Source organism: Cynocephalus volans, chromosome 2, assembly GCF_027409185.1.
Source record: "Cynocephalus volans isolate mCynVol1 chromosome 2, mCynVol1.pri, whole genome shotgun sequence".
Classification (NCBI taxonomy): Eukaryota; Metazoa; Chordata; class Mammalia; order Dermoptera; family Cynocephalidae; genus Cynocephalus; species Cynocephalus volans.
The window spans coordinates 160,002,796-160,030,022 of NC_084461.1; the positions used below are offsets into that span (position 1 = coordinate 160,002,796).

At 46.5% G+C, this 27,227-nt stretch overlaps 2 protein-coding genes across 4 annotated transcripts in view; both read right to left on the bottom strand.

Moving 5' to 3' along the window:
* The window catches only part of MAPK9 (mitogen-activated protein kinase 9), a 47,940-nt gene extending 44,107 nt beyond the window's left edge, over positions 1-3,833 (bottom strand). For all 3 annotated transcript variants that reach the window (XM_063085277.1, XM_063085280.1, XM_063085278.1), the window contains exon 1: positions 3,639-3,833. The gene's annotated coding sequence lies outside the window, so the exon portion shown is untranslated. The remainder of the gene's footprint in view (positions 1-3,638) is intronic.
* A 9,686-nt stretch (positions 3,834-13,519) lies between these two features.
* GFPT2 (glutamine-fructose-6-phosphate transaminase 2) overlaps positions 13,520-27,227 on the bottom strand; it is a 45,906-nt gene continuing 32,198 nt past the window's right edge. Inside the window, exons 11-19 of the mRNA XM_063086225.1 lie at positions 26,152-26,247; positions 25,949-26,046; positions 25,531-25,651; positions 23,255-23,412; positions 22,827-22,941; positions 19,801-19,928; positions 17,739-17,906; positions 15,717-15,878; positions 13,520-14,408 (exon numbers count right to left, since the gene is read on the bottom strand). Of these exons, the coding sequence (XP_062942295.1) occupies positions 14,364-14,408; positions 15,717-15,878; positions 17,739-17,906; positions 19,801-19,928; positions 22,827-22,941; positions 23,255-23,412; positions 25,531-25,651; positions 25,949-26,046; positions 26,152-26,247 (1,091 nt within the window). The 3' untranslated portion in view covers positions 13,520-14,363. The remainder of the gene's footprint in view (positions 14,409-15,716; positions 15,879-17,738; positions 17,907-19,800; positions 19,929-22,826; positions 22,942-23,254; positions 23,413-25,530; positions 25,652-25,948; positions 26,047-26,151; positions 26,248-27,227) is intronic.

Below are 27,227 nucleotides of genomic sequence, written 5' to 3' on the forward strand. Positions count from 1 at the left end.
TCAAACTGTGCTGGGCATGCCCCCCCTCTTTTTTGCCACCCCTAACTGTATTCATTTTATATTGCATTGCTAGTCTACCTCTGCTTCTACTCTGTGAACTCCTTAAGGGCAGAAAATGTGTCTGATTTATTTCTAAATCCTTTACTAATTATAGAGTGGGTGCCCAGTAAATGTTTGTTAAAGGCAAAACTAAGCAGGAGAATAAATGTGATAGGACAGCGTGGAGTGGTGGTTAAGATCAGGACTTTGGAGTCAGTATGTGACCCCAGTGGGTCTGCCACTTAACTGGGTGACTTGGGGCAAGTGACTGCACTCATCTGTAAAACAAGGATGAGCAAAGAATCTCAGGGTGCCTCTAGATGGAAGAGCACAGCCTACCAGAAAGGCATCTTGACACAAGAATATAACCTGAATCTTACCAAGCCTCATCTAGATCCAACTAATTTTCAGGAAATACAGAAAAACACATTAAATTACACTACAGAGATGGAATCAGTAAAAGTCCAACTAAGGAAATGTTATAGAAAAACCAAATTGCTTCAATAGATAAGCTACAAGTAAAAGAAAAATGAAATAGGGGGGAATCTACAGATTAAAATAAATTTAAAAGATATATAAACCGATCACAGTGTTTGGACTTTATCTGGATCTACCTCAAAAGTATTTAAAAAACTATAAAACTCGGGGGACACTTGGAAATTTGAATATTGACTTTGATGATATTAAGGAATCATTGCTTTTTCAAGTTTGAAAAAGAATCCTTATCTTTTAGAAGTATGCTGAAAAATTCATGGATGAATAAACGGGGGCTGGCTGGTTAGATCAGATGGTCAGAGCATGGTGTTATACCACCAAGATCAAGGGTTCGGATTCCCATGCAGGCCAGCTGCCAAAAAAAGAAAAAAAAAGAAATGACACATTGTTTAGGATTTGCTTGAAAATAATATGGGGGTAAGTGGATGAGGTTAGGGATGAAACAAGACCGACCAGTAGCTGTTGAAGCTGGGTACTATTCTGCTTATTTTGAATATGTTCAAAAGTTCCCATACTGAAGTTAAAGGACTGATGTTGAAACTAGTTCACACAATCACAAAAAGGCCAACTACAAATTATTAAGAATTAATTATTCTTAAAGAAAATTATGTAAAAATGGAATCTTTCCAATCATATGTTAAGTATAAATACACACTTAGACCAAGAATAGTTGCCCGACTGCTAAATCAATAGTCTTAAGCAAAAAATCTGGTTTCTGTTTTATCTTATGCATCATGAAAACAATTGGTTTACTCACTGTTAATTGCTTTGTCTAGCACTTTTTTCATCCAGAAAATTAAGACTTTATTTTAAATAGACAAATTCAAGTGTACCCTCTAACATTTAGGTAGAAGACCAAATTAACACATTTTAATCTGTTAACAAGTTATTTTATAGTTCTCAGGAACTCAAATTAAAATTAAATTCTCAGGAAAATCAAAGCTCTCCAGAGAAGACTATGCCAAAATAGGATTACTATTAACCCTGCACGAATCTTTTGAAGGAAAAAAAAAAGGCTAAATGGAGGAAAAACATTAAATAAATTAAATGTTGTTCTTCCAGAACAAATTAAAAACCAAAAGAGAACACTAAGAGTTGAGGGAGCCAGGAAAAAAATGCTGACATGCAGGAGACCTGGGTTCAAATTCCAAGCTGCTTGCTATGAAGCAGACTGCTGAAACTTCGTGAGCCTCCATTTCCTCCTCTGTAATATGGGTTTTACAGCTGCTATTTACAAAGTTCCAGTGACAATCAAATGAGTACCTAGGCACTCAGAGCCTAGCTCCCTGGCCTCAGGCTACCTTTCTAGCTCCTCACAGCTCCTCCCTCCCACATAGCCTGCCTTGGAGGTTGACAATCCTGCAACCAAAGTGAATGAGGTCTGTATCTGGTTTGGCTCACAGCACTTTGAAAAACCTTTGATTAGCTATTGCTAACATTTAAAAATCAGGAGAGTACTGATACAATTTGGAGTTCTGACTTCTTTTAGAAAATTGCTGGGTGAGGTTCTGGTTCTCCAGAGTCCCCACCACTCCGTGCTCTTACAACTGACATTTTGCACTGGGCCAAGGTCCTTCTTTAGCCCTGTCCTTTCACATTTCTGTGCCTTTTCTTGCCTGGCAAATTCCTCATCATCCTTCAAGGCCACAAGCACCACCTGTTACCTCCTCCACATTTCCATGGCTCAGGCCCTTCTACTACAGCAGGTGTCAAATACTGTTGTGGAACTGTCGGCTGGCCTGCCTTCTCCATTGGGCTCCTGCACTCTCTGGGGAAAGGGACCCTGTTGCTATCTCCTTTGTGTCCCTAGGGCCTAACAAAAAGCTGACCTAGATAATGCAGAATTCAGTAAATGTCTCCTGAATGTGTGGAAAGAAGCTAAACTATTATAAAAATGTAAGATTTTATATCACAGCTTGTTCTGACAGTTACCAAATAAAGGGGTCAAGGACATTTCACAAAATGAGAGCAAGCTTCCATCTGCTTACAAGTTTCACAAGTAAGTTAGACGACACTAAATGAAGAGATAAAGCACAGATAACAGGAAGGCAGGGTCATTCCTTAGATCACACATTAATTCATTGAATTGATACTACTGAATACTTACTGTGTGCTTTCTAAACACTGGGGATGAAGCAGTGGACAAATCACACAACTACCTGTTTTCATAAAGCTACATCCCAGTTGGGGAGACAGAAAATAGGCAAATAAATAGAATAGTTTCAAATCAGAGAAAATGCTACGAAGAAAATTAAACAAAATAATAAAATAGAATGACTAAGGGAAGAAAGAGGGTGGTCAAGGAAGGCCTCACTGAAAATGAGACATCTGACCAGAGGAAGGAGCAGAAAGAGCCAGCTGTGTAAAGATCCCACAGACACTCCAACCATGGGAAACAGCAAGAGCAAAAGTCCTGAGGTAAATGGGGGGTTGGCATGTTCAAGGCAGTTGTGATAAGTGGGATGCGAGAGCAGTGCTCTGGGTAGGGGAAGTAGTACGGCAGATGGTCAGGGCCCGTTCTGGCGTTGCTAGACCCTGAGTGTCCAATGACAAGGCACTGAGGAGTGCGGGGATGGGGGTGGGGGACCCTGGGCGGATGGGGAGGGGGTTCCTACCACACTCACAGCAGCAAGGGGCCGTATCCTGGTAAATTTTCCATAAATGTGTACTGGGCTCCTGCCAAGGAGCTTTCACACAGTCTGACAACAGCCCTGTCCAAAAAAGTAGACATTTCCCCCACTTTCCCGAAGAAGAGCGGGGGGGTCAGCGCCTTGGCCAAGGTCGCGGGGACCAGACCCCGGGTTCCTGAGCATCCGGGGCGGTAGTGCAGCTGCGTGCCTCACAATCGGGAGGGATGGCGCCCACAGACCCCACGGACAGGTCTGCGGGGCCGGGCCGAGGAGCGGGCCCGCAGCCCAGGGGCTGCTGACAGCCGGGCAGGAGGGGACGATTGCTGCATATCAGAGGACAGGGGCGGCGGCCGCCAGCGCCCCTCAGACCCCGGCCCGCCCCCCAGATCCCAGCCGCGGCTCTCCCGATATCTCTACCCGGCGGGGCCCGGCCCAAGGAGCCCCCGCCGGGCCTAGCCCGCCCGCCGGGCTCACCTCGCCTCCCGCCGCCGCGTCAGGGTGAGAGAGCGGGCGGGCGGACTGGCGGCGCTGAGCGCTGGCCGTTCCCGGCTCCGCTACCCCGGGCTCTGCCGGCCGCCCCGCCCCGCTCCGCCCCGTCGCCGCCGCCGCCGGTGTAAGGGGCGCCGGGGCGTTTCGACCCTTCCGGTCCGGCTCCCTTCCCCTCCGCCGTCGCCGCCACCACCGCCGCCGCAGCCTAGGCGCCCGGCCTGACCGACCCACGGGCCGACCAATCAGCGCGCGGAGAGCCGAGCAGGCGCGGCCAATAGCACCAGGGGGGCGGGCCGCTGCCCGGCGGTACGGACGGGGCGGGGGCTCGGCCGGGCGCCGGAGGTCTGGGTTCAGTGCTCGGCGGGGAGCGTTGCCCCCCAGTCCGCTCTGCTACGCGGGCCGACCGGCCATTGCGCCCTTGTCCGGGCCGTGCGCGCGGTGGGCTGGAGACACAGGCAGGCTCGGCCCGTCCGCTGAGCCCGCTGTCCGGGAAAGGGGGCCCGCGGCACGGCGGCCAGACTCGGAGCTGGGAGGCGGCGGAGAGAGCGGACGGAGAGGACCGAGAGCCGGGCCGGAGGAGGGACCAACGAGGGCGAGGCGCCTCACCGCTGCGGGGGAGCTGGGCCTCGGGGCTGCCAGGGCGGGCTCGCAGCGGCGAGATGGCCTCGAGGGTCTGAGACGGTAGCCCGCCCGTTTCGAAGAGATCCTGGAGCGAGAGCGAGGGGAGACCGGGGCCTCGGCGTCCAGGAACCTGGCGTGTAATGGCACGGGGAGGCAGAGGCGGCGAGGGAAGGCGGAGGCGCGGGGCCTTGGACTCTGTCGTTCGCTGCGGCGGGGGGCGCTGCGCATGCCACAGTGAATGGGTTTGTAGGGGTGCGGCCAGAATTCAGGTGGTAGCGGGGGACGGGGAGCGAAGACATGTCCATGGGTAGACAAGTGACCCCAGTGCATTAGCGACAGGGGTAGGAGAGTGCGCTTGGTGGCAGGGTGCAAGCCTCTGTCTCAGAGGAATAGAGGAGTGCAGTGCTGAGGGCCCGCTAGGAGCTGGGGTTGACACGGAGCTGTTTTTGAGGCGTCTACCTCCTGCAGCTCTCCGGGTGGGTTCCAGCAGGCCTGCGGTCTCGGATAAACTGATGGGAGAATCTAGGATGGTGGGTGTTGCCAGATCTATGTTTGGATAGTAAAGCTGGAATTGAGGCCAGGAGGCTGGACACATTGGGAAAAAGCTCAGAGATATATGGATAGGGTAAGGGGAGTTAGCCTTTGGGGACTGGAAGAATGGGGGACAGTGGTTGATAAATGGTGACCGTGGAGGTACAGCAACAGTCACAGGCTGCCAGGGTCCACATAGTGACTGGGGCCATAGCTGGGGGAAGGAGCAGGACACTGCCTATGGGGAGGTCAAGAGGCTGGGGGTCGTGAAGGGTGGTTACAGAATTTGGGGAGGGCAGCAAGCCTGTGACCCACGTTCCGAGGGCACTAGGGCTGGGTCTGGCTGGTGGAGGCACCAGGGCCTCTGAGAAGGGGTGGAGTAGAGGAAAAAGATCCACCTGTAGATCCTCTTAGGCCACCCCCGCCTTGGCCACCAGAGGGAGTTTTCTAAAATCGAGTATGGCTCATGGCTCATTCCTGCTTGAAATTCTAGCTCCTGAGTGTGGCTTGCATTGAGGACGTCCCGTTTAGTGGGCTACTGCCTACACCTATTATCACCTCATCCTTGGCTGCCGCCTGCCTCAGGTGCACAAGAGAAAACGGGGAACCAAAAATTGCCATTATCAAAGATTATGGGAAACTAGTAAAAGCCTGGCTGTCAGAGCTGTGCTTCCCCTCTGGAAGGGGCCACCAATTCCCAGACACTTCAGGCCTGATTTTGTTGCACTCATTCCATACAAAGTGAGTAATCAAAAATCACTGTACCTACAAACACATCTATACATATTTCATACTGAGTTTTCCATAAGGATTCTGTTTATTGCAGTGACACTCCTTTTTTTCTGGTTTATGAAATACAGTGAACATTGATGGACACAGCTAAGGTGACAGGATGGGGAGGGGGTGCTGGTCCATGCCTTGGAAGAGCACAAGGAATCCTGGTCAAGGCTTGCAAGTGAAAAGATCCTGTCACAAGTGTGTGTGACCTGGGTGGACATGTAAGCATGATGGATGTATCTAGCCTGCCAGGAGTGGGGGAGAATCAGTTGAGGAAGGACTCCTGGACAGGAAGAAGCCCAGCTAAGGCTGGAAAGCCAGCAGAAGTATCCTGGGCCAGTGGCTTAGGCAGAGAGGGCACTCAGGCCCAAAGGTTCAGTAGTGAGGACCTGTATACTGTGTTCAGGGAACAAGAAGTTACCTGGTCTTGCAGGAGATGAGGGCAAGTGAACTGGAGAGTCAGGAGGGCCTTGAGATAGATTGGTACTTCTGACTGTGGCACATGGGCTGGTTTTAGCTCGCTAGTATACCTTGTTTTGCCCAGAGAGGTTTTTTTGGACTGATTTAGTTGCCAATCTTTAAAAATTGGGAGGCTTTGCTTTAAAAAAATCTCAATTGTTGGCTTCTCTTGAATAGTTAGAAGGTCTGGCAACATGAGGCCTATATTCCCAAAGGGCAGAGATCAGCTGGAACTGAGTGGCAGCTGCCCCTTTAGAGGACGCCCCCAGTTTGCCACCATGCCCACCACTCCCTGTTAGCCACACATAGCTGTGACTTGACTGGTCCCTTACCTACAGGCCTTTGGGGCATCATCGCAAGGTGGAAGCATGGCTGTGAAGGTAAAGGGCAGCTGTTGAAGGGTGTTAAGCAAGGAATTAAGTGATGTGATTAGGTATTTATTTCAGAAAGATCACTCGGGCACGTGAGACTGTGGGGATGAGGGGTTTAAGCCCAGAAGACCAGTTAGGGAGCTGTTGCAAAGGCCCTTTTGGATGAGGCCTGGCCTGGTGCCATGGCAGCAGCTGTCAAGAAGGGATTGATTTTAAAACTGTTTTAAGACTTTAGGGAAATATAAATTAAAACTGTGATAATCTACCACTATGCACCCAAAAGGATGGCTATAGTAAAAAAGACAGTATCCAGTATTGGTGACTAGAACTCTCATGCACTGGTGGTGGGAAAGCAAAATGGTATATGCACTTTGCAAAACAGTTTGGCAGTTTCTGATAAAGTTAAACATACACTTGTCATACTACCTAGCCATTCCCATTCCTGAGTATGTATTTGAGAAAGAGAGCATATCCACATAAAGAGCTCTGCATGCATGTTTATGGCAGCTTTATTCAACATAGGCAAAACCCAGAAGCAATCCATATGTCCATAACCCAGTGAATGGGTAAACAAATGTTGGTGCATCCATACAGTGAAATGTTACCTGGCAACAAACTGACCTGTTGAGGGCTGGCCCATGGCTCACTTGGGAGAGTGTGGTGCTGACAACACCAAGTCAAGGGTTAAGATCCCCTTACCGGTCATCTTAAAAAACAAAACAAAACAAAACACAGCAAACTGACTTGTTGACAACTGTGCAACATGAATAAGTATCAAAAACACATAAGTGAAAGAAGCCAAACATAAGACTACACCCTCTATGATTCCATTTATATGACATTCTGGAAAAAGCAAAATCATATCAATGGTTGCTAGAGGTCAAGTGGTGGGAGAGGAATGACTATAAAGGCTCCCCAGGAAATTTTAGGGGAGAATGGATATACTTTATATTTTAATTATGGTGGTGATCATGTAACTATGTCAAAACTCAGGACTGAGCACCTGAAAAAGGGCGACTTTTAATGTAGATAAATTATACTTAAATAAACTTGATGTTTAAGGTGTGAAATTGTTTAAAAATGGTTTAAAGGGATGAAATTGTCAGGTCTTAGTGAGAGGTGGGACATGGGGGTGAAGGAGGAGTCAGGGAGGAAACCACAATTTCTGACTTTTTTTTTGGAGAGGGTCCTCTGCCCTTGGCCACTCACCCTTCTAGCCTGTATTCCAGCTACCCGCCTGCTGCCCCCTTTCCCTGTTTTTACCTTCAGCTCTGCTCCCCCGCTTTGTACCCTCTGTGATGAAGACCACCTCCTGTTCCCTCCTCCTGAGACCCTCAGCCTCCTTCCTCTGCCTTCTTCATGCCACCGCCCTCCCCTGCCCTGACTCTCAGCTGTGGCCATTCCTCAATGCCACAGCTGGCAGAGACACCGCCCACTTCCCTGCCCCACACTGGGCTCTTCACCAAGGAGAAGAGAGCACAAGAGGGAGGAGGAGCTTGGGCCTTGGCTCTGTGGGTTGGGGTGCCAGGGGGATTTGGGGACCTGTCCAGGGACCAGCTGCATGTGCAGCCACAGTGCCAACAGGTTTCCAGGGCTCCCATCTCGTCCACCCTTGACTGGCCTGGGTTCCTATGTGGCTCTCCTCTTACCAACTGTGCTCCTCTGCGCAAGGGATTCCCTTCTCCGGCCTCAGTTCTGTGGGAAATGGCATGGGTGATGAGCCCAGCCTGGTGGGCGTGCTACGAGGAGAGGCTCCAGGAGAGAAGTGGGAAATGCTGGCTGCAGACTGCGCACCATGCAGGCCTTCTCTGCCCTCTCCCCTACCTTGTCTGCTCTCCCTCCACTCCCCCCAACTCCTCTCCCCAGTGCTTACAAGGACCAGAGATGTGCTAAGGGGTGTAAGTCAGGACTGTTTCAGTTGTGTGCTGTAGAAAACCAACCCGCACTTAGATGAAGGGGGACTTTTATTAGGAGGGTCCCATAAAGTCCCCCAGGCACCCTGCTTTTTTTCTGTGCCTGACTTCTCTGTGATCCAGCCAGCTGTAGATTCCTCCCAGCAGGTTTGATACAAAACCAGGCGTTGAACATTCCCAGGAACTGATGAACGGATCTAGGTTGTTGCCCATAATGCTGAAAGAAACTGGCCCCGGCCCTGAACAAATTCCATAAACTCTCATATATAAACTCCATATCCTGACCTCCTTGCTGCTGTGGACATCCCTAGGTAGAGTATTACTTTCTCTTGCTGTCCATCAGGAGGATACGCTACAGCACTCCGTACATGAATTCCCCTAGTAAATGCTTTGGACTGATCACCCTGGCATTTAGTGCTTCTTTCTTTGGAATCCCAAAGGCCTCATCTTGGGATGGTTTGGGGCACTCCCCTGTGGAACTTCCCAGCTGCTGCTTTTGTGGAGATTCCAGTCATCATGTCGTATCCAGGAGAGGAGCTGGCCATGGGAACCCTATACCTTGGAGGTCACCAGAATGCTGTTATGTCCCATTCTTCTCAGCATCAGCATCAGTGTGTGGTTTGCCTTCCTCCCCATGTCACATTCTGCTCTTCCATTACCCAAGGGGGGGGGAGGAGGGGGTCCTGTGTGCCAAATCGAATTTGAAAACCTGCAGCCAAAGACTGATGGCTCCGTTTGGCAGGGTTTCCACTCCTGTACCAGTCAGCCAGGCTGGGCAGGTCAGGTTCATGTGAGGACACAGCAGGAGAAAGGGCAGAAACAGTTGGCAAAAGAAGAAGTCTGGGGGTTTAGCCTCTGGAGATGATAAGAATGAGGGTGTCTGAGCTGGGGGCACAGCTGTAGGCAGGGGTGCTGTATGGAAACAGGGTTATCTGGTGGCTGTGGCTCTCAGCCTTCTTCCTCCAGGCATCTCCCAGAGCACCAGCAGCTGGGCCTTTACTCTCAGGTTGGGGACCAGAAAGCTCTTTTCTGGAAATCTGCCCAGCTCTGAAGGAAAGGCCTGAGATATTGACATTATGACACCTATCCCCCCAACCCCCGCAGAACACCCCAGATTTCCCAGCAGTGAATCTTGGCATCAATAAGCCCCACCACATGCTCAGAACATCCAATCAGCCCACCTCGAATCTGAGCAAATAGCCTGAGCTCATATGGTGAAGAAAACTAAGACAATCTAATAGAAAACTGCATCTTGCCAGCGCAGCACTCTACCAAGTGCGCCACGGGCTCGGCCCGAAAACTGCATCTTGAAAGAAACAGACTATGTGGAGAAGGAAATCTCAAAAGAAAAAATACATCATTGCTGGCTTCAGAGAGAACGAAAAAATATCACACTCTTGAAACAAGAACCAGCCATTTAAAAAATATTTAGCATACACGCATATGTCCTTGCTGTCTCAGCTGAGATGGCCTAGAAGCAATGACAGCCCACAAACATCAAGCACACTCAGAGCCCAGATCTTGTTTTCTGATACCATTCTTCAATAAAAGAAACATGGGTAGGGACTATACAAGATGAGCATGGAGCATACTGCAGTGCAAGACACACACAGTGATGTTGGTATGTCAGAGACACAAGAGCCAACTGAAAAAGCTCCCATTGTCCATAGCTGGAACCATGTAAGCAACAGAATAGCATAGCATTGGGCCATGACTCAAAGTATAAAATAAATATCCATGAGTTCATACTAAGAGAAATAAATTATTTAATAAATAAATGGTGAACAGGTAAATCTCTGCAGAAGAATTCCAGATTATTTATGTAGATATTCCCCTCTCAAGAAGGTGAAGCATAACACCTTACTCTTTAAGTGTGGCCTGAGCATACTAACTTCCTCTCAAAGAGTACAGTATGGAAAGGGGGGGAAATTGAGTACCTTTACAGTGGATACACATGGCACTGCCTCAGACAGGTGATCAAGGCTACCATAACAGTGATGAGACATGTTGATTGTATGTGCCCTTGATATGAAGTGGTGAGAATGGCACTTTCCTCCCCAAAACCCATAATCCCGGTCTAAACATGAGAAAAGCATTAGACAAACCCATCTAAGGGACATTCTACAAAATACCCACCAGTGCTTCTCAAAATTGTCAAGGTTGTCAAAATCAAGGAAAGTCTGAGAAACTGTTGCAACCAAGAGGAGCCTTAGGAGACATTTAATGTTGTATACCAGAAAGAGGACATTATATAAAAAGTAAGGAAATATGAATAAAGTATACACTTCAGTTAAATTAAAAAAAATAGCATACATGTTATAAAATATATATATTTATATATGAGTATTCAGAGCAAAAATAAAAGAGCTCTTGGAAATTAAATCATGTTGGCAGAAATGAAAAATCTTAGTAGTAATAGGTTGAGAGAGAAAATAGAAGAACTATCCAATTGGTAGAGCAAAAAGACAAAAAGATGGACAATAGGAAAGATGAGAAATTAGAGGCTTAGTCCAGGAGCTTCAACCTCTGAATAATAGGCAATCCGGAGAGGACGGAGAAATAGGAAAAAAAATCCACAACAAAGTAATTCAAAAAAATTTCCTAGGACTGAAGGGCATGAGTTACCAAAGTGAAGTCAACACGAAGTGAAAAGAGACCCAGGCACCTCACTGTGGTATTTCAGAACACCTGGAACAAAATGAACAGGTTCAAAAGGTCACCTACAGGGACACATCACATGACTTTGGACTCAATGGCAACACTGGGAACAAGATGATGGAGTATTACCTTTAAAGTTCTGAAGGAAAAATTTTTCCTGACCTAGAATTCTATATTTAGCTAAGCCCTCAATCAAGTGTGAGTAATAGTCATTTTCAGACATGTAAGTTCTCAAAATATTTACCCTCTGTTATGGTCTGAATGTTTGTGTCTCTCAAAACCAATTTGTGTAACCCCCAATGTGATGGTATGAGGCAGCAAGACCTTTGGGAAGTGATTAGGTCATGAGGGTGGAACCCTTGTGATGGGATTAGTGCCCTTCTGAAGGAGGCACCAGAGAGCTGCCTTGCCTCTTCCAACACATGAGGACACAGAAGACTGCCATGTGTGAACCAGGAAGCAGGCCTTCCCGAGACACCGAAACTTCCCAGCCTCCAGAGCTGTGAGAAGTAAATTTCCGGTTTTTATAAGCTACCCAGTTTGTTACTATTATTTTATTATAGCAGCCTGAATGGACTAAGACACCTCCTAAACACCTTTTCTCAAGAAAAATGTGCTTCACCAAAACAGAAAAGGAAACTCAGAAGAAGAAAGACACAGATACAGGAAACAGGAGCCCTACACATGAGATGAGAAGGAATTACTTGGGGAATGGTGAAAAGTGATGCCAGGATGACAGCTCTGCACTGTATGTGGAGGGCAACTAGCCATACTGCAGCCATGTGACCCAGGAGATAGACTGTCATCACCAAGACCCCACTTCCATTCGGCCACCTTTCTAACCTGAGGACAGAATGCCCAGGAGAGCTTGTCCAGATTCCCATCAGTATGTGGCTTGTCTTAACATGTGTTGATGAGAGTCTCTCTTCTCTGCTCTGCTGGGAACACGTAGATCACTCACAGAAGTTCCCAGCTTTTCCCTGAGAGCTGGAGGCAGGCATGGTGGGCTTAGAAGGAGAAGGCACAGAGCAGCCCCCTCCCTCTGACTGTATTTCTGCTGCGTGTCCAGTGCCTGGTCCCGCCACGCACCCAACTGTGCTGAGCTGAGTGTTTCCCAAGACTCCCTCATGACCTTCTTCACGACTTCCCCAGAAGAGGCCTGTCCACTTCCAGAGAAGCAGAAGTCAGACCATGACTTGGGGACTGACTGGTCAACTCACCTAGTCTTTGAGCCTCTGTCCACCAGGGGCAGTGCTGCCTTCTCCTTACACACTAGTGTGCACTTGCCCTCTGTTTTCTAAACTAGCCAGTAGAGTGTTTCTAAACATGCAGGTAGGACTCTGAGGAAATGCAAGGGAACGATTAGCACAAAAGTCAGAATGGTCGTCACCTCTTGGGCATAAAGATGAAATATATTTTTCTGGGTTTTGTCCAGATAAAAATGTTCTGGCTAGTTTGTAAACAGTCTCCTAATCTCAGAAGTTGTATTGGTCATGGTTCGGTCAGTAAGACAGAAACCAGTCTAGGCCTGTCCATTAGGACTTACCTCCTGATTAATTTGTGAGGACTGCAGGATGGAGTTAGGGAGAGCTAAGGCAGCCTGTGGGTTCCAGACAGCTTTCCAGAGTTGGGATTTTGGAGGAGTTGCAAGGAACATATTTGTGGCTGCCCCTGCCTGGAATGCTAAGGTGGGCAAATTTTGGGGAGCACCTAAGGGTCATAGTAGAACCCCCCATCTGCTGAAACCATGCGTCTATCTGCCTCTGCCAGAAAGAAATAGTATGATTTCTGCCTCGCCACTATCTTCTAAATCTCCCATAAGTGCATCTCACTAGTGGAATTTAACCTGAAAATGTAGTTCTCAGATATCCAACCCCTGTGATGCAGGGGAGAGCACAGAAGAGGATGGGAAAGTTGTGAGGAGCCCACAGGTAACCCAGAACAAAGGTTTACTGAGATTCTAGCGCTACATGCACCAATTAGTTGTTATGAAGACATCACTCAAGTGTGATAGTACTTATGAGGGTACTTCAAAAAGTTCACGGAGAGATGTGTATTATTTTTTGATTCCACTTCCATGGACTTTTTGAAGTATCCTCTTATGTAGGGAGCCTAAATTCCAACCTTCAGAACTCTGTCTTTGGCTTTCTATCTTCCTGACTGATTGTATTAATAAAATCAGTGGCTATAATAGGCTCATTGAAAAACAATACAAATTTGAGAGTTTCATCCCTCTATCCTGCTTCCAGGCTCTGGGCGAGAATCTCGGGCAGCACCACATGGCCCGACTGCCTTCAGATTCAGCAGACCCTCAGCTCAGAGTCCCAATCCCCTGCATTTTATTGTATCCTCACATTTGTACTAGAAGGATGCAGGTCCTGAGTGTGTGGACAATGCCAGTGGTTACTAACACAAAGGGCTACTCCCAATAGGCACTGCTGAGCTCCTGCGGCGTTCTCAAAATCCAAAGTACACAAAAAGAAAGGGGTTAACAAAATCCAAACACGTAAGACAAAAAAAAAAAATTGTACTGTCTTTATTGTCTTACAATTGCATAGTACTTTGATTGTGCACGCTTTCAGATAGAGAGCAAGGTAGCCCACTTGAAACTATTCTCTTGCATGGGATATTTCAAGCTGTTTTACTACGGTCAGGGAGCAGGGACCAAAATGCTGCCTGGGCTTTAAAAGAATCATAATCAGATTAAATAGAAGATGGAGAGTTGGAGGGATATGGGCCATAGATGACAAGGAAATGTTGAAAGAAGTTGAGATTTCAACTGGACTCACAGGAGGCATAGGATGATGGGTGGAGGGGCTTCACTGATGGCAGGGGGTGGGATTTAGGAGTGGCCTAGAGAGGAAAGGAAAGGTGAAAGGAATCCAGAGGGTCAATGCCTTGTGCTCAAATCTGAGATGAATGCCACCCACCAGGAGTGAGCCCAGAGACAGCCAGGTATGTACAGTCTGGGCATTACCACGACTACAGAAAGCCACATACTAGAAAAATAACTTAAAAGCTATACAATCATCATTATAAATATTTTGTCTTTTAAAACTAACTAGTGTTGGTTATAAAAGGTTCACAGTTACTCTGAAGAGAGCTGTATCTCTATTGCACAGTAGTGGAAAAGTCCACTCTGATCCCCATGTGTAAACAATGATTCCCTTCTCCTCTGGCGACTTCAAGGACACAGAGAAACAGTATTTGCTGTAAGCAAAAGCACTTGGGTACAAGGCACGTTGAAGCTGTCAAGCTCTACCGGGAACACGCAGAACACGTGGAATGCTCACTTCTCTCCCAGCGTGGCATCCCTGCTGTTGGGACAAGTGGTCTTGATTCAGACTAAAGGTGGTGATGTTCTTGTCTTGATCTTGTTCTCATTCCACAGTTACAGATTTGGCCAGATTTCTGGGGAAGTCAACCTAAAATGAAAGAAAGTGGCTGTTCAGGACCCCACAGATTTCAGAAACATGCTGCATGTTAAAGACTATTAACAGAGTACTTAAAAACAAGCAGACAGATGTTCCTGGTCACCTCCAACCATAAACTACCTTGGGACCTGCCTCTTGGAAGCAGATCCCTTACTCCAGAAGCTTCATTTAACTATATAATGCTTAGTTCCTTCAATAAACATTTATTGTGTACCTGACAGGTGTCACGCTGTTTTAACACTATTAAAAGAATATGACCCATGCTTTTAAAAATGCTAGCTCAATTTGTCCTGTTAAAAACTTTTCTTGGAAGGAGACACAAGAATTCCAAGAGACTTGTTAGTTTAGGGTGGGGAGTGGGAAGGAAACGTGACTGGGAATGGTTCATCAAATGGGCTTCAACTTTACCTGCAATGTCTTATTTCATTTACAGATTAAAAAAAGATGAAACAAATAAGACAAAATGCTAGCAAATGTCAATTCTGGATGATATGTACACATTATTCTTTGTACTGTTGCGTGTTTTTAAAAGCTTCTCAAAATAAAATTGTTATAAAACCTATTTCTTTGACACAATGAATTGTGTGTTCTTATACATTTGCTGGTGAGATCATAAACTGGTTCTTTTCTGGAAAGTAATTTGGTAATATATTAGGAGTCTCAAAATGTTGAATCATCTGCTAGACTATGGACAAATCTTAAATGTGGGACACAGATGTATGTACAAAGATGTTCACTGCAGTGTTATTTATGAAGACAAAATATTGGAAATGGTTTAAATAATAGAAGACTAGCTAAGTAATTATTAAAAAATGTTGTAAGACTGTGATGAAATATTAGGCAATGATTAAATGTTGCATATAATAAGTTCATTAAAATGTGGGAAAATACTTGTAATATAATAATAAAAGGAAGATATAAAATTTTATCCTTAATATAATATCGAAAAATGTTTTAAAAAACCTCACATGCACAGGAAAGAGACTGGAATAAGACACTAACTTTTCTAACTAACATTGCCTCTGGACGATGAAGTTACAGTTTAATGATACATTTTTCTATACAGTTTGGTACATTTTCTATTCTTTCATTTCTCTATACATTTTCTTACATTCTCTATACATTTTGCAGTTCCCAGCTTGTCTTCAGCGGGTATAAGCTACTTTAAAAAGAGAGTTACCTTAACTAAAATTATTTCTCCTATGACTATTTACTCCAAAGAAGTATTAAAAGAACAAAAAGGAATTTTGGTGTTATGTTTCTCCTCTTTGCTGTGCTAGGTGCAATTTTGAGACGTACATCATATCCTCGGAGAACAGCAAGGTGGAAGGAAAGAAGCTGTAGTGGAATCACACTCAGGATGCCCTGGAGGCAGTCCACGGTATGGGGCAGCTCGATTGTTTTATATGCAAACTTGGAACTTTCAGTGTCATCCTTGGAACACAGTATAATTGGGCGACCCTAAAGGAGAAAAATATGATCATAAAATAGATCAATCATCTCTGAAAGAAGCAATCCCTTACACATAGCAGTGTTTCTGGAATCAACATGACTGCAAAGATAACAGTAATCTTTTGTTTTTGCTGAAATTATGGGTGAGGTGATGTGTATGACTCATTTAAGAGACAAAATCTTCGATGCTTTTTGATGTGTTTGTTCCCCTTCCCTGGTAAGGTGATCACCATCCTGCTGTGTCATTCGGCACCTCTCTGTTGAGTGCCTTCAGTGTGCTTTGCAAAGGGCATGGCAGACCCACTCCTAACTCTAATGGGGCTCACAGTCTGGTGGTGGGAAACAAAACAAGCAAACAAATAAATAAAGATGAATTTCAGATAAATGCCACAAAGGCAATATAATATGGTAATGTGATTGGGAGACAATGGTGAGGTCTTGGAAGGCCTCTCAAAAAAAGGAGACATTTGGATTGAGACCTGAATGATGAGGGGCCAGCTGTCTGAATATCTGTGGAAAGAACATTCCAGGAAGAGGGAATAATCAGTGCAAAGGCTTGGGGGAACGAAATGAGCTCATCATGAATGGGAAACAGAAGAAAGGCCGGAGTGGCCAGAACTCAGTGAGATAGGAGGAAGGAGCCAGATTATGAAGGCTTGATGGGAAGCCACTGGAGGGTTTAAGCGGGGAGATAATGCAATTGTGTTTTATATCGTCTCTCTGACTGTTATGCTGAGCCAGCGGTGGCAGCTGGCTGGAGCACCCTATTTTATCTTAACTCCCAAGATAAATCTGTGGGGGCTCTGCCCTCCCACTGCAGGGCAGCTGTTATACAATATAGTGTTTGGCTGGTTTTCTTCCCTGGTTCCCAGGAGGGAGCCTCTAAACCCTTGGACTTTCTTGAGTGATAGAAGTGTCTTTGTTATTCATGGTGGGTCCTTTGGGCTACACATGAGTTTATGCTAAGAAGGTGACTCATGGGGGGGCCCATAGATAGTTTCAGGATGGGAGTTGACCATGCCAGAAAGACCAACCACATGATTAGAGCGTTGAGATTGTAGGCCACATGTTATCAGCTTGACGTCCCAACCTCCAAGGACACAAGGGGGGCTGGAAATTGAGTTCAGTCATATGGCCAATGACCCACTCAATCAGGCCTACTTAATGAAACGCCAATAAAAGCTCTGGACACTGAAGCTAGAAGCTCAGATGAGTTCCCTGGTGATACACACTGATGTACCGGGAGGGTGACACATCCTAACACAGAAGCTTCACTTTTGGGACCCTCACACTTTGGGTCTCTTCTTTTGGGCTGGTTGTGATTTGTATCTTTTGTAACAAAACTAAAATCATAAGTATAGTGCTTTTCTGAGTTCTCTGAATCATTCTAGATAATTATCAAACATGAGGGAATAGTGGGAACGCCTGAATTTGTAGCCAGTTGGTTAGAAACATAGGTAAATTGTGAATCCCTGAGCTTGCAGCTGGTATCTGAAGTGAGGTCAGTCTTGTGCAAGTCTGTGCCCTTAGCCTGTGTAATTTAACCTAACTCCATGTAATTAGCATCAGAACTGTATCACAGCAGTCTTGGGAAATCCTTGCCCCTGGGACTATCTCATTTGGTGGTCTCCAGGCCTAGGATCCAGGGCAACTCAGAGCAGTCTAGGTCACTGAGGAGCTGTTGTGGGCATGGCTGCAGGCTGGCCAGTTTCTTCCAAATGTGTGCATAAGTAGACCCAGGAGAGAATGTGTGGTCCCACCCTGTCACTGGCAGGACAATCCACAGACAGTACTAGCAGACACTGAGAAGTAGGCATGTACAGAGGAGAACAGAAGAGAAGTGGCCCCAGCCCAGAGAAGGGCCCTCACCTGGCGGGCTGTGACTTGCTGCAGGGCATTCTGGCATTTGGCGAAGCAAGGATCTTTCATGATGACCATGATGACAGGCATCTGCTTGTCAATCAGCGCCAGGGGCCCATGCTTCAGCTCCCCAGCCAGAATACCTTCTGAGTGCATGTAGGTTATCTCTTTAATTTTCTGGGGAAACAGGAGGTGGGATCAGAGTCACACTGGGTAGACGGGGCTGGAGAAGATCAGCCAGCCAGAGGGAAAGCAGGGGAGCCAAGGGAGGGATATTTCTGGAAGGCAGAGAGCTGAGGGTTGCAAGGCACGGGTGTTTGGAATGGTCAGGAGGGCACCTGGCAAGGCCAGGGCTAGGGGAGAGGTCTGGCTACTGTCCAGGGCATGTACAAAGCCTGGCCCTGGGCACTGCAGCTCTATCTTTCAGTTCCATGCAGAGCCACCCCCTTTGGATGGACAAGTTGGTATCAGTCTACCTGCCCCCTTCCCCCTGTAGCCAGCCACATGGCCTCTCTGCAGTTTTTTATAATGACAGCATTGTATTCTGCTCAGATATACCTGCGTCAGTTATCTGATGAATCATTCCCCCAATTTTAGACCCTTAATAACTTCCAAAGGGTTGCTCCAACTGACCTATCAAGCAAAATCACACACCTTAGGCTGTAATTTGAATTTTTTCCTATGTTCAGGTAGATTCATTTTTATTCAGTTACCATTAAATCCACATCATTGAGCTGATGAGAGTGTCAAGGAAAACATCTCTCAACTCCCCTAGAACTATGTATTTGGGCCAGGGAAACACTGTAAGGGGTGGGGCTCCTCCCTGGAGGCTTCAGGCAGCTGGAGCACTAGCCTCAAGTGACCACAGAGGGGCCATTGACTTGTGCCAGCAGCCGCCTAAACGCTTCTTTCTTTCCCCAAAGACTAACTTGCAGGCGCAGTTGAATATGCATCTTTCACCAGCTCGCTCAGCCACTGCAGCTGAGTCCCCACACGCAGGCGGCACAGCCATCAGGGCGCTGAAAGCACACTCCACCCAGGCCTGGCCTAACAAGCAGCGTGATGTAGCCTCTCACTTCCTCTGGCAGGAGTCAGGATCTCCATGGGACCATGTGGAAGTTGGAGCTCCCTGAGGTCAGGCATGCACTCCCAACCAAGAGCATGAATAACACCCTGTGATGTTTCTTGTGGACCACCCGCACGGGCATTGTCTTTCCAATGGGAGTGGTGGGAGGGAGTGGATGATGCCCTGGTCTTGGTGCCCAATGCTGCCTCACCTGGACTGTCTCCTGTTTACCTTGGCTGGGCAGTCTGATCCACAAACAGCAAGCTAGTAGTGAGTAAAGGGCAAGCACATGACTCAGGCCCCTGCACAACTTTCTGCTCACCCTCTCTGTAGCCATATGGTCCTGGCACCTTGCCCCTGCCCCATCAGCTTTCTTTTACGCTTGCATGGATCTATATTGCCTCAGTGGGCAAAACAGTCCATCACTAATTTACAAAATATAGGACCTTTGAAGGTCATTGCTGCACGATCTCAAACTCCCCTTGGATGTTTGAGCAGTGACAAGGAAATTCTGCACAGACCCCATCCTGTAATTCTGGTCTGCCTAAATCCTCCCACACAGACTGCTTGTGGTAGTGGAAAAAAGCAAAGGCCACATGGACCTGAGTTCGATTCAGTTCCTCTATGTAACCTTAAGCAAGATACTTGAACTTTTGGAGGCTTAGTTTCCTCCTGGGATGTTCATGAGGTATGAATGAGCTATTCCAGATGGAGCCTGGCATGGGCCAGACACCTTGAGGAGCTCACCCAAGGGTGCCCTGTCCCCTTCTCCTACTAGATTGGGAACTCCTTGGGGGCAGGCACCTGCCTCACCCATCTTTGTGTTCCTTGGCCTAGAACGAGCTGGTCAAGAGCTGGTGCTCAATGCAGGCTTATGGGGGCGGCCAAGGGGTCCATGAGCCCTCCACTCCCCAAGCTCAATGCTCTGCCTTCCTTCCCACTGGTTTTTTGGGTGTCTCCTGTGTCTGCCCTCATGTTGCCCCAGGGATGGGGAGGGACACTCACCAGGGCTCCTTCCAGGCATGTGGCATAGTTGTAGCCCCGCCCCATCACGAGGAGCGACCTCTGTGTGTAGAGCTCCAGAGCCAGGTCATGGATCTTCTCATCCAGAGACAATACTTCCTTGATCAGCTCTAAGCCACGCATAGAGAAAAGGGAGAAAGCCAGTCATTCTGATTTTAAACAGTATTCATATAGAAAAATTATAGTGTGTAAGACAAGGTTTTGGAACTCACATCAGTTCATACACTTTGCTCCCTTGCATTAGTTGAGAAAGGTTTTAGACTTAGATTGTGGGAAATAACTTGGGTTATTGGGCAGGATTTTGTTGGGATGGTGATTCATATTTGTGTAAATACTTTCTCAAGCACCAGTAAGGTAGGTAGGGAAATATTATTTCTAGATACATTTTATTGGTGAGGCAACTGAGGGTCAGAGAAGCGAAATCACCAGCCAGCATGACACGGAACTGACACTCCATATTAATGCTCCTCTTACCTGCCATGTGCTGTGTCTTAAGACAAAGCCAGCATAAGCTGGACCAGTGGTTCTCAAACTTTTTGGTCTCAGAACTCCTTTACTCTCTTAAAAATTATTGCAAATCCCTAAGAGGCTTTGTTTTTGTGGGTTATATCTATAAATACTTACCAGATTAGAAAATAACACTGAGAATTTAAAAAAATTTATTAATTCATTTAATAATAATAATAACAAATCCATTACATTACTATATTTTCCAAAAAAATTAGTGAGAAGAGTGCCATTGTTTTACATTTTTGCAAATCTTTTTAATGCCTGACTTTTTAAGAAAAGACAGTTGACTCTCATATCTGCTTCTGCATTCAAACTGTTGTGATATGTCCTTTTGATTGAAGTATAGGAATAAAATCTGGCCTCAAAGAGATTTGTAGTTGGAAAAGGGAGGAGTATTTAAATAACTTTTTCAAATAATTGTGAATATTCTTTAACACTACATCAAACTCAAAAAGTGGTAGTTTCTTAAAAGGGTAGTTGCATATGTGAAATCTGAAACCATATCAATAAACTTTTTTTTGTTACATTAAAATTCACTGGTCTATATTGCATTTTAAATGGATCTTTTACATGTACATTATTTTGTAACACCATGCATCAGCCACTAAGTTGTACAAATCTTCTAGAAATGGATATATTTCATCATAAAATATATTTTTAAAATCACATTTGTTAACATCACCATGATCTCATCAGGGAAGTCTTTAAATATTTGGAAGTGGTCAAGCTCAAGGTGGCAAATAGAAGTTTTCCAAAATTCTAAGTTATGATTAAAAGCTTAAAGTTTATCATTGCAACAGACACTGTCAGTTGTTTTTCTTGAAGTGTCAGCCTAACTGTTCATTTTTGAGTAACTGTCTGCCAAATACCCAAGTCAGCTTGCTACTCAATCACGAGGAGGCTTTTCTTTGAAACAACCATCATCCCTCAGTGTGCAGCAGAAGGGTTTTAATGCGTATTTCCCATTTTGTCACATGGAATATTAGAAAGGGTTGCAATTTACAGACTAATGACTTTTACCACCTCATCAAGGACAATCATAAGTGTAACTGGGTGTGTGGTGGTGAAGGACACAACGACTACTAGGTCACTAAGGAGCCAGTTGTAGCCACCATTGCCTTTGTAAATGTTGACACAGGCAAAAAAAAGTCGTATGGATTATAAATAATGTATTACTTTGAAACAGTTTTGACGGAAAGAGTCTTGGAGACACCCAGGACCTGCAGATCACATCTTGAGAACTGCAGACTTAGACATCAGAATATAGTCCTGTTTTTGCATGGTTATTACCTGGTTTAAAGAATGCTTTTCTTCTCACTCAACTTTCAGCATGTTGTCTTGGCCAGATTCAGACCCCTAGGCCTTGTTATCTACCATTGTTAGATGCTGGCTTTCCCTACTGCCTGCTCTGGGGTTTTCCCCTGGATTCCAGGGAGGACCCATTGTTGTCCCTGTCTCTGGGAGAGGCTGCCCCATGGCCCTGTGGCCATCGTGCCCCCAGCACTTGTACCACATCAGTCACAGGGTGAGGTCTGTTTCATTTCACACTCTCAGGGCTGCACAAAAAGTTCCAAGAGGTCTCTCTCCTTCCCTGGAGTGGAAGTGACTGAAGGAAATGAACTGTTGCTTACCTTGGCAGTCAAAGGATGGCACACAGGGCGGGCATGTAACTGGTTCTGAATACATATGTGGTGAATGAATGAATGAATGAATGAATGATCTCCTGAGAGGAAATATATGAAACCGCCAAGGAGTTCACCATTTAGTGTGACTGACACTGTATCTCACCAACTACAACAGATGGGACTTCCCTGCTGCCCAGCAAAAGAGGAAAGTTTGGTGGACTGTGAAGGAGCAATCTGGCACAGGAAGGGACTGCTCTTTCTCATATATTTACCAAACATCTACTGTATTTCTGCCCTGTGCTGGCCACCACTCCAACAGACAAGGTTAGTTGAGGAGACAAGCCAGTAAACAGGTGAATAGGTAATTTCAGATCACGGGGTGTTTTATAAGGGAAAGAAACGGGCTAATGTTTCAGAGAGTGTTGGGACATGGGGTTGGGGCCTCTGTTACGGTGGCCAGGGAGGTTCCTAGAAGGTGACATTTGAGCTGAGGCTTTGGAGATTAGAAGCTGTCAGCTGTACAAAGACCTGGAGAAAGAGGGTTATTAGCAGAAGAAGGAGCCAGTGCAAAGTCCCTGTGGAGGGAAAGAGCTTGGCACCACTGAGGTCATCAAGGCAGCCCAAGGAAAGGGAGGGAGTGGAATAAGATCAGAGGCAACAGGAGCCCAGTGTGCAGGGCTCCAGGGCCTGGTGAGGAGTGTGGATTTTAATCCTGGCCCAGTGGGACGTGCTGGAGGGATTTAGTGGTGGGTAGAAAGTTTTAGGAGAAGGGACTGATTAACAGCATTGTTTATAGGAGAGAATCAAAGAAGAGAGAGGTCAAGAACAGTTCACTGGATTTAAAAATATGGAAAGCTGAGTTCTGCAACATACCGGGTAAAGATCTCAAGCCACGGATGATCTCTTGTCTCCTGTTTTGTAGTGAAATTCGGTCTTCAGACATCATCAAGCCAAACATCACCAAAGAGATGAACTGACTGGTATAAGCCTGTGGACAAAGGAGGTGACAAAGACTTTTAACACAACCATCTCAAAGATGCTCAAAGAGCTAAGGGACAACATGGACAAACACAGGAAAACTGTATGAACAAAATGAGATTATAAAGAGACAGAAATCACCAAGAAAAAAAAAAAAAGAAAAAAGAAAACAATGGGAAAAAAAGAAAAAACAGCAGCAACAACAACAACAACAACAAAAAGGAAGAAGAAAACAAAGCAGCGCTGGTAGAGCAGAGGAGGAGGGCAAATAACCCGCCGCCGGCCTGGGTTCTCCTGGGAGGAGAGCACGCGGCTCCTTCTACCTTGGTGCTGGCCACGCCGATCTCGGGCCCTGCATTGATGTGGACGCCACAGTCGGTCTCGCGGGAGATGGAGCTGCCCACGGTGTTGGTGATGCCCACAGTCAGGGCGCGGCGGTCCTTACAGTAGCGCAGTGCCAGGAGGGTGTCTGCAGTCTCCCCTGTTACACGGGGCCCTTTTCAGTGCTGGTGCTCTGCCAGCCTGAGCTCTGCCCCTCCCTTCTCATCCCCCTCCTCCCCATTTACCCAGGTTCTTACATGGAAATTGGTGCCCAAGACACAACTAGCAGGTGTTCAGAAAGGAAAATGCATGCTCAACAATTTTTTCTGGCTGATTCTTGGTTTCAAGATTTCACTATGTGGCAAGCACTTTTTTCACCCACTGTTTCATTTAACTCTCATGATAACCCATAGGGGCCACTGTCCCCATTTTGCCCTTGAGGATTTGGGGCTCAGAGACAGGAGGAAATCAACACCTCCATCAAGGCTATGCAGCTGTTGGTGACAGGTGGTCCTGGCTCCCAGGGCTCTTTCTGCTCCTCTAAGCTGCCATATTCAGTGTGCTGAGATTTGACAGATCTAACATTTAAAAGCAAGAATGTCCCCAAATGGTGTTTCTCAAATAGATTCTTTTTGAAAGGACACGCTTCTTGCAGCCTCCCGATGTGGACTCAAATTGTTTTTATAACAAAGCTACTCAAACAGGTTCATGCATAAACCAGCACAAATTCCCTGTTTGTAAGCCCCAAAGAACTCTAAGTATGAGCCAGACCATAAAATCAAAACCATTAGAATCCACATGAGTCGTTGGAGGCTGTTCTGGCCACACGGCCGCTGCTCTTGGCTATGCCTGTCCTAGATTTGCTGCAGTGCAGGCTGGTGCTATGGCGTGCTGCTGGGTGGCCCAATTCTCCTCTCCTTTTTTCTCTTCATACTTATGTTTAGCATACTGGGGTGCCACATGGCCCTTCCTCAGCGTCAGTGGTGGGGTGGGCTTGGAGGAGAAAAGGAGGATGACTATATCTTCATTGGCCCTGCCCCCAGTTGAGATACAGTGGTCTTTTTTGTTTTCAATCTCATGTAAAAGGATGAACACTTGTATGTAGAGAATCAGGAGCTGCCACTGCATTATTTTCACATTAAATCCACCTCTGTTCTTTTGCTAATGGCTCCCACCAATTCATGAAATATTTTTAGGCTCTAATGGGATCGTAAACCCAAAGGCAACCATGGCAGCACCCGGGTAACAAGGGGGCCAGCCAGATGGTGGGTGTGTCTGTACTAGCTTTTCTTAGCATGTCATCAAAATGGAAACTGTATTAAACATTCAAAATAGAAGTAGTATCAAAAGCCCCAATAGATATTAGAGCATTACTGTCAATTTCTTAGTTGTGATAATAACATTGTGGTTATGTTTTTTCCTTTTATCATACATTCCGAAATATTTATGGATGAGATAACACGATGTATGGGATTGGCTTCAAAATAACCCAGTGGAGGGGAAGAATTAATGTGGGTATGGATGACGCGAGATTGGCCAAGGCAAAGCAATTCATTGTATAAATCTACTTTTACAAATGTTTGAAATTCTACATAATTAAAATATTTTTAAAAGTCCTCCTAGAGCTCAAGAGGACTCCAAGTACATGGCTATGGATCACCTCCCTGAGGCAGTACCTGACCCAGCTGGAGCAAATTTTCAAAACCTTGCCACCTGGCAGTGTTTGCTTAGCTCAGGGGAATGCTCTTGGCCCCAAACTGGAGCAATGTTTCTCCACGCCTCCCCCTACTGGGTGGCCTGGGCACTGCACACAGCGGGCAGCTGGGTTTGGGCACAGAGCCCACATTGAGTCCTTGGTGTGACTCTCAACCTACTAGAATTTTGAAGATTTTTTTTTTCTCTCCACTAAACTAAGTCCAGCAAATATTTATTAACACCTTGGTGAGTAGTCTCTGAAGTCCTGAACTTGGAATGGCAGGAGGAGGGAGAAACAGCGGAGCAGGGGAAAAAAACCTATGGACCTGGATTCCTGACCCCATTCCAGCTCTATCACACCCTGGCTGCATGACCTTAGAAGTCACTTGCCTCCCCCATACAATGGCAACAGTGAGTGTGGCTAAAAGAGTTAAATGACCTGAACAGGAGAGTGTGTGGCACATGGTAGGTGTGCAGAGGACTTAATTGGATGAAGGAGGGAGGGGGCATATAGTATGTCACAGAGAGAAGAGAACCCAGAGATGAGCTCAGGCTAACCTGGCCATGCAGCCTGTATCCTTACCTGATTGGCTTATGAAAAAGCAAACGTCATCCCTGAACACAGGTGTGTTCCTGTCCAGAAAATCACTAGCAAGTTCAACCATCACAGGGAGCTCGGTCAGTTCCTCCAAAACTTGCCGTGTCTGAAGCCAATAAAAATGAGGACTAAAGTCAGTCCTGGACAAAGGGCATCTAGGCTTCTAGGGACAGTATGTGACATGGCACCTTGCTGTCTGGGCAGGGAGGGGACTTCAGTCACTTATAGTCTACCTTGCAGAAGAAAGCACTTGGTGCCAGTTCTCACACTGGCTCATGGGAACAGGTACAGGGCTTTACCGAATTTGAAAGGCCAAACACATGATAAACTCTAAGACCCACATCTTGTTCTAAACTACTTCTAATTTCCCTGCACTTTCAAGGGTCCAGCGTATTACGCTTACAGCCACAGCGGCATGGTAGCTGGTTCCACAGCCAATCACGATAAGCCGTCGGCATCGTCGTATCTCCTTCAAGTGGTCCTTCAAGCCACCCAGGAGCACTGCAGGGCACACAGCAGGGTGTTAATACTGACTCTACACAGTGACCACATTCACTGGTGCAGAGCACAGATGGAGGCTCCCCACCAAGTATCAGGATTACCTACCTGTGTTGGTCTCAAAATTCACCCGACCTCTCATGGTATTGAAAACTGATTCTGGCTGTTCAAAGATCTCCTTCTGCATAAATGCACTGAAGTTACCTGGTCAAATCAACATCAACAAGACTGGTTAGTTTTTATTTAGTTACGTTTCCACTGCTTAACTTTTAATCAGGGGAAAAGCTGTTCTGCAGTCCTGATAGCGACACCTCTAAAGCCCATTGCAGATTCCCAAGGGATTCCCCAAGTATTGTTCCTGATGCCCATGGGGACAAGTCAGAGGGAAGCAGGTCAGGTATGAAGGCTATCTCTAATTTACGCATTAGACTCTCCGCTTAAGGAAGGGAGAGATTTGCCTGAGGCATGTAAGTAACAAATGGCATGGCTGGTCTTCTTGGGCCACACTCCCCTTAGCAAGGCCAGAAGGTAAAACGCTTTACTTCCAAAAAGCCTCCCACTTGCGGAAGTACAAATTAAACAAACCCAAAGAAAAAGGCCATTTTCTTTTTAAAAAGTACCCTCCTAGCTTCTGCAATAGAGAAAAACCTTTCCAGCTACACATGCATTTCCAGGACTCTGAGTTGAATGGGATTGGATGGTGTCAAAGGGACTATTTGGCTGCATGGTGTTCACGCGCGTGACGGAGGTGTTGCATCTGATCTTTTGGAGGCGTCCACAGACTTGTGGTGGTGCTATCCAGGGTACATGCACCGTGATGCCAAACATCGCCAGTGTTCCCTGTCTGCCGCCTACAATATAGCACTTGTACAAAGAGTGCCACGAAACAAAGCAAGTGAGGAGGTGGGCGGGGAAGGAGGGAGCTGGGGAGGGGCCACAGCACATGCAGATCAGAGAAGGGCTCTTTGAGTGGGTGCTGTCTCAGGCGAGCTCAAGATGATCAAAGGGAGTCAGTCCTATGGGAAGAACAGCAGGTGCAAGCACCCCCGGGTGGGCAGGCAGTCAGGCCAGGGCATGGGGCACGGCCACTAAGGGCTGAGTGCATGGGGCTGGGCTTTGGCTTGGGTGGGTGGGGTGAGTGGGGCTTGTGGGACACACGGAAGTTTGAATTTTATTCTATGAAC